This window comes from Gobius niger (genome assembly GCF_951799975.1).
Source record: "Gobius niger genome assembly, chromosome: 4".
Lineage (NCBI taxonomy): Eukaryota > Metazoa > Chordata > Actinopteri > Gobiiformes > Gobiidae > Gobius > Gobius niger.
The window spans coordinates 26,486,441-26,503,359 of NC_136855.1; the positions used below are offsets into that span (position 1 = coordinate 26,486,441).

General features: G+C 40.5%; 1 protein-coding gene across 7 annotated transcripts in view; it reads left to right on the top strand.

Annotated features, from left to right (window-relative positions):
• Nucleotides 1–16,919, top strand: part of celf6 (CUGBP Elav-like family member 6) — a 153,587-nt gene that overhangs the window by 5,400 nt on the left and 131,268 nt on the right. For all 7 annotated transcript variants that reach the window (XM_079555345.1, XM_079555347.1, XM_079555346.1 and 4 more), the window contains exon 2: nt 2,397–2,479. In XM_079555345.1, the coding sequence (XP_079411471.1) occupies nt 2,397–2,479 (83 nt within the window). The remainder of the gene's footprint in view (nt 1–2,396; nt 2,480–16,919) is intronic.

Sequence of the window (16,919 nt, forward strand, 5' to 3'; positions counted from 1 at the left end):
TTGGCCTATTCCTTTAAGTTGTACCCTGTGTCTTAAGAGAACGCCATCGCTCAAATCGACCACGAGCGAATCTTTCACAAATTTACCGCTACTGACTTAAATTTTTCACGCAAATTTCTTCACAAGTTTTTTTCAATTACATTTGTCTGCTGCCTTGAGAAGCTTTTATTGCCTGGGTGCAAGCAGCAGTCAGCACAACCTAATTTTCATTTTAGAACAAGAACGATTACAAGTAGGAAAGTTCTTTTAAGTAATTACCACAAATGTGTTGAGCAAACGCACAGGCACATCCCTCTTTGGAAGTGTTTTCCGGCCCGGCTTCTCTGAACTGCCTTAAATACAATGTGCTGAACTCCTGTCCTCGGCTGAAATTATAGTGAAGTAAATTGTCTTTGATTACCAAAGTATTGCTTTCACCCCACTTAACCTTACATAACAGAAGAAGAACCAGAGAAACTTTATTCCCATGAGACGACTTAAATCTTGTCAAGTGTTTGGTGTGGCAGTGCTGGGCCGTGGACATCCTAAATCTTTTACTCTCTGTTGCATCACTAGACCAATCGACGTAGATCCTTTGGTATGGATGAATAATAAAAGAGGGGACACCAAGTCTGTATGACACCAAATATGAATTTAATTCCATGCCAATTAGTCAACTTAAAGTTTGGAGCTGACAGCTGTAACCCACTCCCAGCTGCTAAATCCCTGTTATCTCCTCCCAAGCATTATGCCACTTCTCTTTGGTCTCCCGTCTCATCTGGTGTACAGCCGGCTTACCGGAGGGCCAAAATAGTCCCTGAGCCAAAAGCTATAAACTATTTCACCACCTTTTTCTTGTCTATTGATAAGTTCTATGTCTTTCAAATTCACTTCCCATAAGAGACAACCAACAAACAAAGTTGTCTTTTATTAAATTAATATCTGTCTTATTATAATGTATTAATATTATTGTTACTATTATCATTATTATACATCAGCTGTCAGGCTTAAGAGAAAGCAGGCAATCTTTTATTTCATGTGATCACTGTGCATAGCGGTGAAAAATATAAAAGCAAATGTCAAGCCAATGGCGACGAGAGTGTCATCCCACAATTACCATAAGGTTTAGTGGGACATGCTCCCGAGGGGGTGCTGACTGCTGTCCCACAGTTTTGCAATTTTTTACAAAGGATGAAGAGTCTTTCCCGAGGCGCCCAAACTTTTCTGCTTCTGCCGCGTGACGTGCGGTTTCATCAGTGTCGTTCATGCACTGTTTTCTGTTCTTCTCTTGAATTACTGCCTCATGGTGGCGTTGGGTGAAGGTTGTAGTGAAGCTCTTTTGGCCAGATGCCAGGGTGCAGTGGTTTCAGGGGTGATGGGTGCTACACGCTGCAAACCGGGTATCATTTGTTAATGCATGTGTTATTGAGGAAGTCTGTGTCATTCCCATGGGAATCCTAGGCGGCAGGTGTGACACGTAGTAATGGGAAATTATGCTGCACAGTGCAGAACCTCTGTGAATGGGGTCACCCACTGTCAGCTCCACCAAGCACAGAGCAGGCCAAGTACTGGGCCTTTAATGAAAGCTGTCACTTACTGACGTATATTCATTCTCTTTACACTGAATTTTTTAAACTTCAAAAGTCTCGAGAGATGGCTGAAGGAATTTTAATTACAGGGTTTTGAAAAGCGTGGCCTTTTTTTTTTTCTGTGCACTTATTCATAACTATAGAAGTGACATTCTCCAGTGTGAGGAGTTTTAGCTCATCTTTGTAAGTGACACATTTTCCAAGTTGTTTTAAGCATCTGAGGATTTTTTTTTTTTTATCCTGACACGGAAATATGACTCAGCCTTGTTAAAAAGAGTTCACATTTTGATTTCCTCTGCAAATTCAAATTCATTCATTGATGTTAATACATTGGAACAAATACGTATTTGTCTCATTAGTCTTTGCGTCACCACACGATAGATAACGCTTAAGATACTGCTAAAAAAATTTACCCCATTCTGTTTTAAAACCGTAGGGTTGTTCTGGAAAACAAACAAACAGATGAAACTCACAGCAATCCTTTAGAAAGTTGTTTTATTCAGTTCATTTTCTGAAGTTTGAGTTGAGCCTTGTAATGAAATATCTGTGTTATATGTTTTTATGATGGCCAATGAAAATAACAGTAACACATGTATTTATTTTCCTTTCATATGCTTTCATATTTATGGCTTATTATTACATCTTCCAACAGCGCAACACTTTCAATGGGACTGTAACTGTCATTGGCATAAAGGCTGCTAAGCTCTCCAAAAAAGCACGACACACATAAAATGTTTGCTAAATAAATCCACAGTTGCCATAAGCGCGTGCATTAATGCTGGGTAGTAGTGAAGCTGTAATCTTTTCTTGTGTCTGTGGATGTTGCAGGATGTGCCTTTCTAACATACTGTGCCAGAGAGTCAGCACTGAAGGCCCAGAGCGCCCTCCATGAACAGAAGACTCTGCCAGGGGTAAGTGCCTCCAATCTGCCCTCTGTCTGCGACTGCAGCCCCCGGAGCCCCAAATCACAGCAGTATTAGCACATCATCATAAATTACTAAGCAAACATAAACTCAGTGTCGGGTATCTGTGAGAGGGGAACGATATAAGGAAGCCATTTTTTTTTCCAACCAATTGAAATAAAGCAGAATATATATAACACATATTCTTCAGAACACTTCACTCACTTTATCCCTTTCCGATACATCTTAGATAAACACAACCGATCTAAGGCTGTACAATATGAGAAAAACAGTGATCACTGTCTTGAATGTTGCCATAATAATATTGCAGCAGGATCAACAAAGTATTTTATTATTCCAAGCTGATTCCCCCCCCCCCCCATCATATTATGTCAAACCAAGAAAAAAGACAAAAATGGAAATACATTAAAGAATAATCAATACAGGTTTTTGTTTTAGGCTGTGTTTCCTACAAAAGTGAACATCCCCGTCTGATTGAAGACCTCAGGGGTCACATAATAATGATAACTTGCTGATGCATTGTACAGCCCTAATCCAAATCATTGCTTTTAACTCCAACCACACAGTTCTACTCAAGTAATTCACTTGCTGTGCTGGCAGGGAACATCCACCAAAATGTGTTTTTTTTTTTCTAACAATAGGTTCCTGCGTTCCTCAGAAAATTTGGACGGTCGATTTTGATAACTACCATCACTAATCGGTAATAGCTACAAATTGAGGCGCAGGTATCCAACAACATGTTATGCTAAGGAGTTTTATTAGCATCCTTGTTTGGCCAGTGACCAATGGTTGCTAAATTAGGGCTTGGAATGAGCGCAGGTTTCTTACTCCCCTCGTTTCCACTCAACACGCACACACACACACACACCACACACACACACACACACACACACACACACACAGACTCGCAACCCCCCCACGCATGAGCAGACATAAAACAGTGCGAGTGGCCTATCTCACCTTGCAGTGTCTTATTACACTAATCACCCCGGCGGAGATATTTGATAAGCGCTCCTTCATAACAGGCTGTGTCGTCCTTCCCCTGTCCTCTCACAATATGGCTGCCACACACTCTAATTGCCTTGAGGAATCACACTTTCATTATCACATATAATCAAACAGTAAGTATAAACAATCATTTTTGCCATGTATATCACCATCTGCTGTTTTGCTTTTATTTCCTTTTTTTTTTTTTTTTTTTTTTACTCAGTGCTGTTATTGTTTGCCTTTGGCGGCAAGGCAACTTTTTCAATTAAAATAATGGACCCATTTAAATGACACAGGTAAATTGCGGCCATGGCTGTAGATTTTTAAGCCCACCCAGGAGGAGGCCCTCGGTGTGGGATGAGGCTGAGCTGTTGCTGTCTGTCTGCACTTGAGCGCTGTAGTGGGGATTGGGCTCTCACATCAGGGGAATTATCGAGGTGTGATTGAATTACACCCACGGGCCACTAAGTAGGAGAAGCAGATTCACCAGCTCCTTATACCCACACCCCCCCTCGTCTTTCCTCGTACCTCTTACCACACACCGAGACCCCCCTCCGAGGTTGCGGATTTAATCCCAATCTCTGGATATCAATTCAAATCTCTCGGGAGATGAGGAGCGCCATCAGGGAATACATGGGGAAGATACAGAGAGTTGTGTTTTGTGTTGTTGCGATCCAAGTTGGATTTTCAGTAGTAAAAAAGTCAGACTATAGCGTGTTATGAATCGCTGTCCAAGGAGGTAGCATGCCAAATAATTTTGATAAACCGTCATCTCCACTTAGGCATGTGTAGAAGAAGAATGAATACAAACCACAACTATTTTAAAATAATTTGTTACTGTATTTGTTTGTACATCAGAAGAACATTGGGAACTTTTTGGAAAAGCTAGACTGAACACAGTAAATAGATGAAATCTGGGTGAAATATCGCAAGCAAAAGAATGTGCTGGTTATTTTGATATTAATGAAGAACTTGTAACTTGTTTACCATAATAAATCCTCTTCGTAGTCCCTCTCGGGGTGATACAAGTGTTGATGGGATGATTGGGGATTCCCCCTGGAATCTCTGTCCAGAAAACCACCCTTGCAACTTTCCTGCCTCCGGCGCAATACACACTAATAAAATCACGGCTAACAGGCAAAGCTAATTGTGGCCTAGCGACACTTTAGCAATGTTTACAGCCAAGTTTGAGTGAAAAATATTATCCTTACAATATATATGTACAATATCCCTCTCTCCCTTTGTCTTTTCTGTCAGCTTAGTATTTACTCTCACGGACAATAAATGAGTGAAAAAAACGCAACATGCTACGACACCTGCAGTGGCGCTTATGGCCTCTAGGGGCATGAGTTACTTAGTTCTGCTTTAATAGATAAATATGCAACACAATTCATATGGTAATTACCGTACAGTAACATCCACATAAAGCCCCCAGAGGAAAGCACGGCTGTATATCACAAAGCTATGATATATTTCTGCCACCTACATGTTGCTAAATGTTTATTTGCACAGCTCCAGCATTTGATTGCGTTGACGCTCCCAGTGCAGGCAGCTCCATATAGCTCCACGCGTCGTCTTAATAAGTTGTTTGCACTCGACTGCATTTCAGCGGTACTTCACTAAGTGTTAGACACACTGGTGCACCGCAGAGAAAATGTCCCTCGGAGACAGGGCTCTCCGGGTCATTACTGCCACCCACTGCTCCGTAATGAGATGATTGTCATGATGGTCCTGGATAGGTTGTTCCCGGCTCGATTGTGTGCCCTGGCGAAAGCACATTCTTGTTTGCCTTGTGTCTCCAAAGAGGTTAATGGCATGTACTGTGGGGTTTGCGTAAACATTTCCCCCTGTACGGCTCACAGCGAGGGGTCAGCGCTGCAATCTCAGGCAGAGCACGGGCTGCATACAGAGGCCTAATAAAGATGTGCTGTCTTCACTGTGTGCGAGGGTGAGGGGACGGAGGAGGAAAGAGGGAGCAAAGAAGCACTAACGGAAGAAAAAAAAAATCAGGGCGAGGTGACACTTCTGGACAAGCCTCATTGTCATCGTCATGGCCTGATGGTTTGAAATGCTCACTCTTATAATGCTGCCATCTCACTGTGTTTTCTCTCCAGTGTTTTTGGCTGTGCGGTTTTTGGAGTCTGCTTTGGACGAGCTTGTGTGTGGTCGCTGGCCACACATCAACGCTACAAGTTGAAACACTGTGAAAATTCATAGTCGTAATCACAGACCATTGTGAAATAGATGGTAGCGTATGGCGACACTTGTGTAAGACGACTTGAGTCTTCTAGGCAGAGAATATAGGCTGTTGATTTGAATTATCTTTTACCTCAACTCTGCAGGAACACTTTCAGAACGAGTGGACAGTAAATATGTTTTATGTAAATGCAAATACTATCCTGGAATCTAATTAAAATAGAGTAGCAACCAGGGAATCCAAAGTCAACAATGGCTAATATTTGTTCATTGAAATGCTTTTACCTATTTCTCGACACTTTATTATGCATTTACCGTGATAATTAGCTATTTTCAGTTTTATTGGAAATGTCTTCATGACACTTCAGTCAGTAACTACATATTTACTTATAATACAAGTATAAAAGAAGCATCACGCTCTCAATGTTGGGTACTGGCTCCGAGTAATTTTGGTGCTTTCGAACAGCACCGCATTTAGAAAAGCATAATTTTGTCCTGGAAATGATTGAATAGGCTTAAGAAGACACTTCTGGACAAGCCTCATTGTCATTGTCATGGCCTGCCGGTTTGAAATGCTCACTCGTATAATGCTGCCATTTCACTGTGTTTTCTTCCAGTGTGTTGGCCGCGTTATTGTGCAGTCTGCTTGGGACTTGCTTGTGTGTGACTGTCGGGGCAGCCGAAATGCTAATTTTGTTCCAGTGAGACATCTGGCATTTAAAAAATAGCTACTATTCTTAGGAGCTGCCACGTTATTCAAATGTAGTGCTTTAATGAATGAAGGAATCAAATATAATAGACCTGACTTATTCACTTATGTCAATTATGTTATATATACCGTTTTCAAATGCATATATTCATGGTAAATAGGTCCTGAGCTAGGCAGACATAGAGATAGAGCCTAGTCTGGCACAGCCTCCTCGCTCCATCAGTGTGGAAAATATTGATGGAGATTGTTGTGAATGGCCAAGAGACCGTAGAGATCTCATAAACGCTGAGGTGGTCCAAGTACCTGATTTCATTACTTGGGTAAGAGTACAAATAACAGTAAAAGTCGCTCTGTCAAATTAGTACTTATGTGAAGTATTCAAGGTAGAAAGTACAAATCCTTTAGACACAAACACTGTGTCCGAATTCGCCCTATACACAGCAACATGACATGGATAAAACTTCTTTCTCATTGTGAGTCGGTGGCATTTGACCGAACATCTGCACAGCGCCACCTACTGTTCATAGAATGTGCATTATTACGTTTTTCAAATAAAGAAAAAACATGGCCAAATGGCACTTTGGAGCCTTTTTAGAAATGTATTGAAGTACAGAGTATATATTTATCTTGATAGATAGATAGATAGATAGATAGATAGATAGATAGATAGATAGATAGATAGATAGATAGATAGATAGATAGATAGATAGATAGATACATACATAGATACATAGATAGATAGATACATACATAGATACATAGATACATACTACTACTTGTTCATGATTTGTATTGCTGATGGGATTATTAATTTTGAGCTATGTTGTTGCTGACTCTCTGCATAAATGCTATAGTTTCTCTTTCTACAAGGCACATGTAAATGTTTAGGTTGAGGCGAAGAGGAAACTTTTCCAAGCAAACATTGCAAGGCAAGACAGGTTTCTGATTATTAAGGACAAAACATAAAACAAAAACAAAACAATATGACCACACACACACACACACAAAAAGACTCTAGTGAGTTGTTTTGACATTATTCTTGGTAAACCTAGAATAAACTTTGCTGGTGGGAATTCAGAAAGTAGCTGAAGTACAAAGCCAATAGGGGCTCACAAGTGTGTCAGGCCCAAACTATGGTAAATGGGCTCTGTATGTCAAAAATGGCCTTCATCTTCAAACAATGAACCAAATCAATAAGTGCATAACATTATTAACAGATAATTTGCTGTGGCAGGCAACCTTGGAGGCACTATAACCCCAAAAGGAAAGTTGCTTCAATAATAATATGATCCTGGCTTCCATGTCGGTTTTGACTCAACGATCAATCAATAGTAACCAACATATACCTGTACAATTTCCATATTGTGTCAGAAAGAGCAAACTGTATAGCATTGTATAATTGACTGAGATGAACAAATAAATTGTGCAGAAGTGCTCAATTGAGAGTAAAATTACAGACAGGAAATGAGATGTTTCATTGTAAACAGTAAAGATTGCCTAAACATTCCTACCTTTTTTTGTGCCTCCTCTCTGGGACGCAGGTATTTACATGTTGGCAGAGCTCCACAGATATAGGCCTGGCAGCGAGACCGCGAGCAGGCACTGGTATTTATGTGTGTGTGTTCTCTCAGCAGGGTGCCACCATCTTAAATCAGCTCCAGATTGACTGTGAATGTTCACACCGTCATCAGTCACTTCATTGGCTTATTTACTAAATCTTGTAGTGTGTGTAAAGCGTTCTGGGTGTCGCCGGGGAATCCAGCACTGTCTGTTGTGGCTGAGGCAAGCTCTGTTTACATTGTTTGATTAATTGCATGTAAAGAGCGTAATGAGCGCTCGATGTCCTGTGCATCAGATCTTGTTGCTACATCTTACTGTAAATGTAATCAGAGGTGTGCATTCTCGCCCTTGTTGAACTTATTGCGTGAACAGGCACATTAGGATTGTTGTATTGTAGGAAGGGGAAGGTGGTAGTGTATGGCTGGGCAGGATAACAAGTGACAATATATCACATGGATTGTTTATTGCATTAGATGCGGTTACAGAAGGACCATACTTTTTCAAATGTTTGATTCATGATTATTCTGAGAAAAAATATTGACTTAATGATTAGTCACGATTATTGAAATTACTGAGAATTTCTCAAAACCTTTATACAATATACACATTACATTAAATTATATGTACATTTTTATTTTTATTTAAGGCTGTTTTAACTGAAAACCTACTTTTAAATGTATAATAATGATTTTATAAATAATGAATAGGCTATAGAATGCTATTGCCATCTAATCTTATCTAAAGGAATTGGTGTGAATGTTTTCAAAAGATCTTCTATAATAAAATAATTCCTCTCTCATTTGTTCCTGATCATTCACCATAATTTCAAGAGTGACCTAAACAAATCAAACTAGACTATCAGCTGATTTCCATATGCTCGCACAGTTGCGCTGCACATGGTTCTTTTGGGACTCTTCCTTTAGCTTTCTTTCGCCTTTACTGATGAGTGTGCACCATTGAGAACACAAACACTATGGCTCATGAGACGTGACAGCAGTTTACCGTGGGTCCTAAAATTCTTGGGGATCCTAAAAAAAACTGTGTAACTACGTCAATTACACACTTCTTTATTTGTTGGTTTTGGTCGTGGCAGTGCATGTTGTGAACACATGTGAGACTGATGCTTGTAAACATATTATGATGATAAACCCAGAGATAGAACATGCAAACTTAGTCACTGGGAATTAGGAGTGAGGAAAGAGGGCTACCTGTGCCACAGTTCCACTCAATTGTATCAACTAAAACAAGCATGACATTACAGATAATACAACAGAGCACTAAGCCGTAAGATGTACTGATGTTATGTTGCAGGAATCAGCCACTAACCTTTTGGTTACTGCGCAGCACACACAACATTTGTTAAAAAAAAACTCTTTCAGTACTGTCTTCAGAGTTGGCTCTAGCTGTGGACAAGGATGGGTTCAGCATGTGCCCACCCAATCACATCTACTAATAAACAATACATCTATATTTTTGGTCTGCCCACCCAAATTCAGTGGGCTACCGATAAGTATACTATGACAAATACAGTACACTCCAGATAGATTGTTAAATAATCAACAATAGAATATTTGAATTATAATGTAATGGATTATTTAATGGATGAATAAAAAAATTCTAGTTTTGACTCTTTGATTAGTTGTTGGATGCCCACATTAAGCACAACACTGCTCTTTGTCTTTTGTTTCCCTGGAGTCTGGAATGTGGAGATGATTCCTGGCCAGTGCATGGCTTCCTCTCTGGCCAATTATCTCCAGTGTTCACATGTAACAAGCATGCTAATTGGCTGCTGCTGAGGCTCAAAAGCCAATTAAAATTCCCTAGAAAAGAGAATGTGTATATGTGCATAGCTTCCTTTTTGTCTCTGTTCTCACCCTTGGCTCCCTAAGCTTCTCAGCTCTCCACAGAACTCAGCCCCATTGTGTTTCGGCACATTTTCTCCACAAAATGTGCTGAGTGTTAAGTGGCACCATAACCTTACACTTGTCATTTTCAGGGTATGGATTTTTTTTTTCTCCTTGGGATCCATTTCTTGGTTTCTGAGTGCCAGCACTACCTGACCTCGGTATTGACTGTGAAGATTTTGTTGAAAAAAAAACCTCGCTCCCTTGTTCTTTTTACTGGTGCTATCTTTTAGTTGGTAAATGGTTGCAAACAAAAAACAATGCATTGTGTTAAAAGTCAAATCAGCAGGTTAGCCCAAAATAGAACTCCAGATAGATTTATATTCACAAAAAGTATTGAACTTCACTACAAACAACCATAGCACAATGAGCCATAAACAAGCAAAAGACATAAAACTGTACTGTAACATCCCAATAATTACTTGCGCCGCACCCAGGGCTGATAAGTCGGCAGCCCTGTTTGTACAGATTGAAGACAAAGCTGTATCATTTAGTCAGAAAGTTTACATGGACATGATCAGAACCCTCAGCCAGCCACACTTTTCTTATTCTGCACAGGGGTTACAGACTCAGGGTTACAACGTCATCTCAGCAAGTTCCAATGGGCATAACTGTTAGGCCAAATAACAAAGAAACACATGGTCTGAAACACACATACCTGAGAAGAAGAAAGGAACTGATAAAACGAACACAGAAGATTGAGAATTAGTGCCCTTTGCAGACAAACCAACAGTTAGCTACTAAACTGATAATAGCCCTAGTAGTTGAGGGCAGGGGACAATACAACTCTATGGGAGAGATACAGTTTTTGTTGGATTGGATTCACAAACCCGCCATATTACTACTTTTATGCCTGACCAACATCACGCTGATGTTTTTCAATCTTATCACCACTTTTGGACACATTACAGAGAAAACAAGTGGACTTTAGTTTATACTGTATGAGCTGACAGAGAAGACGTTGAACTTTGAGACAGTTTTCGTTTCATGTGGATTCTCCCAGTAATGACTGAAATAATAGCCAAAACCTAAAATAAAAATATTTGCAGTTTGACAGTTACCGACTATTACTCTTTAGAAAGTTGTGATGTCAATAGAAAACCAGATGCTCTTTTGAAAATAAAGTGGCTACGTTGCTAGGAAAACTGCCAACCATTTGAGCCGTATTTTTTTGTTCATTCAATCAATTATTTTGGATAAATACTTAAATGCTCCGGCAGAATATGTGCCTTTATGGACTCAAGTTGTTGTGTCGGCAGAGTTCTGTTTTCTGATGGTGCCCTATCAAAACTCAGCTCCAGCACAGTAAGTCCCGTCCTGGACAGACATGCAGTTTAAACTAATAACACAAGCCACACACGGCTGTTGCCCATTCTTTTAAGGGACAAATTGTGTTCTGTTACCGATCAATTTGTCCTCTGTGCCAGATTTGTCAACCTCCAATGCCCCTAAGCGTCTGCTATTATGAGAGAAAAAAAACCCGGCATGGCCAGTGGACGTGAGACCTCTGCAAAAGCTCCCCTCGTTCTCCTCATCATCAATTATGTCTATATCATTTTCTTTCTGTGGCTCGTGTTAAGAAAGAAATTAGAAAGCCCCATTGTTTTTCTTATCCCCTTGAGAAGAAAGCCTTTACTAAGCTACAGCACAGTGCAAGCCATCGCACCGATTAGGGAGTGAATGGAATCACAAACGAGGGATGCTCAGTCGCGTCTTTTATTATGTGGTTGGTGGCCCTGAATATTGCACAAAAATTAATTTTGTTCATCTGATGGGATTTTCAACCTTGGAGAGAGCAAAATGTTAATAGTGACAGGCAGAGGGGCGGACATGCTAGAATAGCTGTTTTTATTCTTCACTCAGTGCCAGGACTGGGCACAAACAGAGCTGCTGTACAGAGCCAATAAATGACCTATAAAGATGGCAGGCCAGAGGCAGCTCACAGATGAGCAGCGCAGATAGCACTTTAAAGGCTCACGGCACAAAAGGACATTACAACCTGCACCGTTTGTCCTTTTGATCTTGAACTTGTTCTTTCTACAATACAAGCATTTTAGGAGGAATATTCAAGTACAAGAAGGCATATTCAATTTAAACATCATTTGACTTATAACTTCCTTTTAGCTTCGCCAACAAAACAAAAATGTGTTTTTTCATAAACACATTGTTTTACATATTGAATTGCATGATAGTGATATGTTATTTCAGGGAATAGGCCACCGTTTTTCCATACTGAGATATGTTTATTCAAGTTTATTCATACCTGTCTGGTCTTTGTGTATACGCTCGGTCATGCAAATGTTGTTAGCATTATGCATCTCCCATCAAAGGTATAGCTCCAAACTGGGGTGATCACGCCTCGCAATATAGTGTCCCTTTTTATCCGCTTTATTTTTGTGTAACTATAACTGTATATATATATAACTGTATTTAAATATGGGAAACATTGAAGAGCTTGGTTGCTTCTAACTTCACCCCAGTTTGGGGCTATACTTATGCTGGGAGAGGCTAAATGCTAATAACATTTGCGTGACTGAGCGCACAGACAAAGACCAGACAGGTACGAATCAACTCGTCTAAGCTAAGGAAAGAAAAAATGGTTAAACCTCATAGCACTTTACTTTTGTCCATATTTTATTTTTGTTTTGTCTAGCTGTAGCACTTTTTTTTTTAGCATTTCTGTTTTACCTACAATAATATTAAAACAAAACCCGATAGCCTACTTTTCTCTGCTGCAGAAGCCTTGGGTTTACATTATGTCTCTTTATATTTACGTACATATTTGTACTAAAATCTGTCTTGTCCTCAGGGCGCCCTCTGTTCCCGTCTCTTGTCAGTGTGTCAGCCTGTGTGCCTGCGCTCCTGTGCTAATTCATGCACTTCTTTAGCCGTAATGAGGCAGAACTGGTAAATGTGGGGACAGCATTGTTAACATTGCTGCTTCACCGGCGAAGAGGAGAAGGCTGACAAATAGCAAAGGCAGCGATGGAAATGAGCCTTGTGCACTGTCATACCTTGAGGAATGATGCTTTTAGTGTTCCGCGTGAGCCTCGATCACTGTCTCTCCGTTACGCCACGCAGCCAGATATGACATTTCCTAAACCAATTAAACATCAAAGATCTGATTGCGTTGAGTTTGGGCTTTTTGGCAGGGAAACGGCTCAAGAAATGGGATAAACAAACGGTTAAAAAAATAATGTTCTGGAGCGTATTTTTGCCTCCCAGAAAGAAAAAAAAAAAAAAAAAGAGAAGAAGTCTTGGGATAAAGCCAATTAAATCTAAGACAAACAAGGTGCTAATCTGTGAGTCAGGTAGTTGAAAGGCGTCTGGGTGAAGGGAAAGCGTTGTCTCATCGCAAACAGATGTTGACAGCCCACATTCAGATGGTAGCGCGGTCTTTTGTGCAACAGACAGATGTGGTTTGAAAAAAAAAAAAAATCCAGAAAGGCACCAAAGCCATCTATATGTGTTTGTTCAAAGCAGAGAAGAAACTAGGAAGGGAAAGTTGGTATGTTTCCCTCATTTAATTGCTTAGGTTATGTGACAGCTAAAACGTACATTAAGTTTATTTAGATCAGTGACATAAATGTATCACAATTTTTCTATCATTTCATATTTTCAGATGGGAATAGATTTCAAAAATAAAAGTTTCCAGATGAGATGAAAACGTATAGGAAAAAAAAAACATGCAGTATAATTTATGCAGCTCCCCCAGCACATTATAACAACAATGGGAAAAGACACAACAGAAAACAAAACAAAGAGATAGAACAAAATATAGAACAAAGAGAGAGATTGATGAGTCACCATGACAGGGACGAAGCGCCGAAAGGAAAGGCTTGCACCACGCGCATAATTAGCAACCGAGCTTCGCCGGGGACAAACTCCTCCATCAGCGTGTCCAAAGGATTAACTACGGCGTGCTGCCTCCTTATCTGGCTATACCCTGCTTCCCTTTTAAAGAAAACCAAAACGACCTTGCGCTTGTTTACATGCTGATTAAAGACAGAAGGGAGAGGAGCCCGTGATGGTGAGAAAGTCAAACTGTAATCAGAGGAGTTTGTTAAGTGAGGTATTTTCGGCGCACGCTCGGGCTCGCTGGCTGGCTTGTGCATGCGTTCTCAGCAGATAGAGCGGAGGGAGAAAGAAGAAGAAGAAAAAAAAAAAGTGAGAGAGAGAAAAAGTAGAGCTGGGGAAGAAGTGTGTCACAGCTAAAGCAACACAGAAAAACAAGGCGCTAACGAGCAATGAGTGGGCTGGGACAAAGAAGACGAGAGTGTGTTTGTTTGGTGAAGGTGGTGCGCGATAAAAAAAAAAAAAGTATGTTTTGCGTGGGTGCTTCCATTAGTTAGCCGGGGCCTGTTTTATTGCATTGGGACTGACTGCTGCTGCTCGGGCTCTGGCAACAAGTCAGTTTATATGAAGTAGTATTTTGCATGGCATGTTGTGTGCGCGAAATGTGTTTGCGTGAGATTGTGCTGTGAGCTCGTAAACATCAGGGGGAAGTTTTCAGAAGTGTGAGCGAAAGGCATTTATTGTGCCTGAAGCTCGCGGTGTTTTCGCGTGCATTAAAAAAGAAGAGAGAGAGAGAGAGAGGGAACGTTCCCATAAAGATTGGAAACAACGCTGATCCTTTTTAGATGATTTCATTCATTACTGAGACCTTTTTGGAGTACATTTGGCCTCTTATTTTCGGCAATGGGGCACAATTATGAAAAAAACAAAGCCCGGATCAAGCCGCGTCCAACGAAAACCAAGGCAAATAAATAAATGCATGCGGCACTTTGTCTGTGTTCTGTTAATTATCTGAGCCGTGAAGTATGAAGTCAGTGCGTTTCCTTGGGGTTGTGTTTGATCTTGCTCTGTCTTTGGAGGGTCACTCCCGAACTGTTTATCGTCTGCGAAGTGTCTCTAAAGTAATGAGAATGATGTGACGATTGGATTTCGAAATGATCATCTTTCATCACGTCTAGAATTGATTATTGCAATTCTGTTTTTGCGTCAATAAGACCGATCGCGACAGACTTCAGATTGTACAGGTACGTTCAAGACAGCCCACATCACCTTCCATTCAAATTTTGCATAGACCACAAACTGTCTGTAACCTCTCTAACGTGTTGTGGACACTGGTCTGCTCAGTAACCATTTAATCTTTATATCTTTATTAAGTTAGCTGAGGGTTTCCCTATGAAATAAAGGACAGGTAGGTCTGGTAACAAAAGAAAAAAAAAACAAGAAATAGTAGAAAAAGTGTACAATTCTTTATTTAGCAATAATCAATACAAAATAAAGCAGCACTAAGTAACTTGTTTACCTTAATAACTCTTTTCCATAGTCCCTCTGGGGGTAATGCAAGTGTTAATGGGATGATTGGTGGGTCTTTCATCTCCCCCTGGTGTCTCTGGCCAGAAAACCACACTTGCAGCTTTCCTGCCTCCGGGTCGGAGTCACCAATACACACTAATGGATCACTTAAACCGTATTTACAGCCAGTTTTGAGTGAAAAAAAAAAGATCTCCATTGTGTAATTGGACGTACAATATCCTTCTCTCCCTTTGTCTTTTCTGTGCGTAGTATTTACTCTCACGGACAATTAATGAGTAAAAAAAAGTCAGTTTTGTAGCCCTGCCTATTCACCTTATTCCGCCCCGCCCACTTTTGCCTCTTTTTGCCTTGTCTTGGCACTTCCTTTGTATGGTCACTACCAGTCGAGCACGAAGCCCGTTTATTAAGCGGAGAACAAGGGAAAATATTCGCTGCTAAAATCTGAGGTTTAGTAGATTGATTTGTGTAAAATGTCCAATGTTCATTTGCGCCAACAAGTCAACACTGCATTGTTTCTCTGCGCGGCCTAAAATCGGCTTTGTTTTCGTTTAGTAACTGATCTTATCTTGACTTCTCCAGTCCAATGTTAACTGATAGGAGAGAAGGGGCGTACACAATTCATGCCGCGGGAACTTCCGGAATAAGGTGAATATCCCAAACCCCAACCCAACGATTGGGCCATAAACACTAAATGTAGCCAAAACAAAAATGATTACTTTTTTGCTTCAAGTATGTCTCTGCTGAAAGAAAGAGAGCACAGAGTAGCTTGGCGTGCCCCTGTATACTGCTGAATATACTGCGATGTACGGGGGGGTGCGCACCCTTCGACCTTCAGGCCAGGGTCTTCTGAAGGTCCCAAGAATCGTTTTAAAACCCCAGACCCTGGAATGACTCACCCCTGTCCCTCCGTATGGCTGATGCTGTGGACTCATTCAAAAAGCAGCTCAAGACACTGCAATGTACTCGGTAATCTGGAAGAAAAGCAAACAAAGAAACTTGAAAAATATTTCCAGTTAACTTCATAGGTGCTTTTCCTGCTAAAAGCAATATAGTTGACGGACAGAGAAGCCATAGCTGTGTTGAATCCAGTTGTTTTACCCCTCGCAGTTTATCCATCACTGTATTTGTTTGTCCCAGGCTGCAGGAGACGTTTATACAATTGTGTTTTGCATCCCTGCTTACCTCATAAACATTACTTGAAGTTTTGGAAACCTAAGCGGGGGCCATTTGCACAGACATTCAGTCATTCCGCTGCGAGCTCTGGGCTGAAGTATGGAGTGTTTTTTACATGCGGGCGGCTCATTTTAATAAGCAACATTTCCATAAAGATCTGAAACAATGCTGATATTTTTGCTCTTATTGCTGCGCTTAGGATTTCGGGAGGATATGAAGGCCACACATCTCCTGCTGCGATGGATTTATTCTTCTTTTAACTTTTCCCTTTTCAAGTCGGCTTCATTCTTTACAGTCATATTGGGAATAAAAGCAATTCCTGTGTTTGAAATGAATGGAGGTAGTCTATAACTCAATGTCAAAACGATATAAAATTACCTCCAGGGGTAGTGCAATACTGTGCAATATTAAAATAGCCTTCATCTATGAACGGAGACGAGTCCAATTCAAGACTAACATTTGGATAGTTTCCAAGTTAGGAATAGTTTGAGAAGAAAAAGGCTTATTAATGCCTATAGAGCACATCATCAGTAGAGTAAAACTAACCTGTCTCAGCATAGTTTGCTGATTTTTC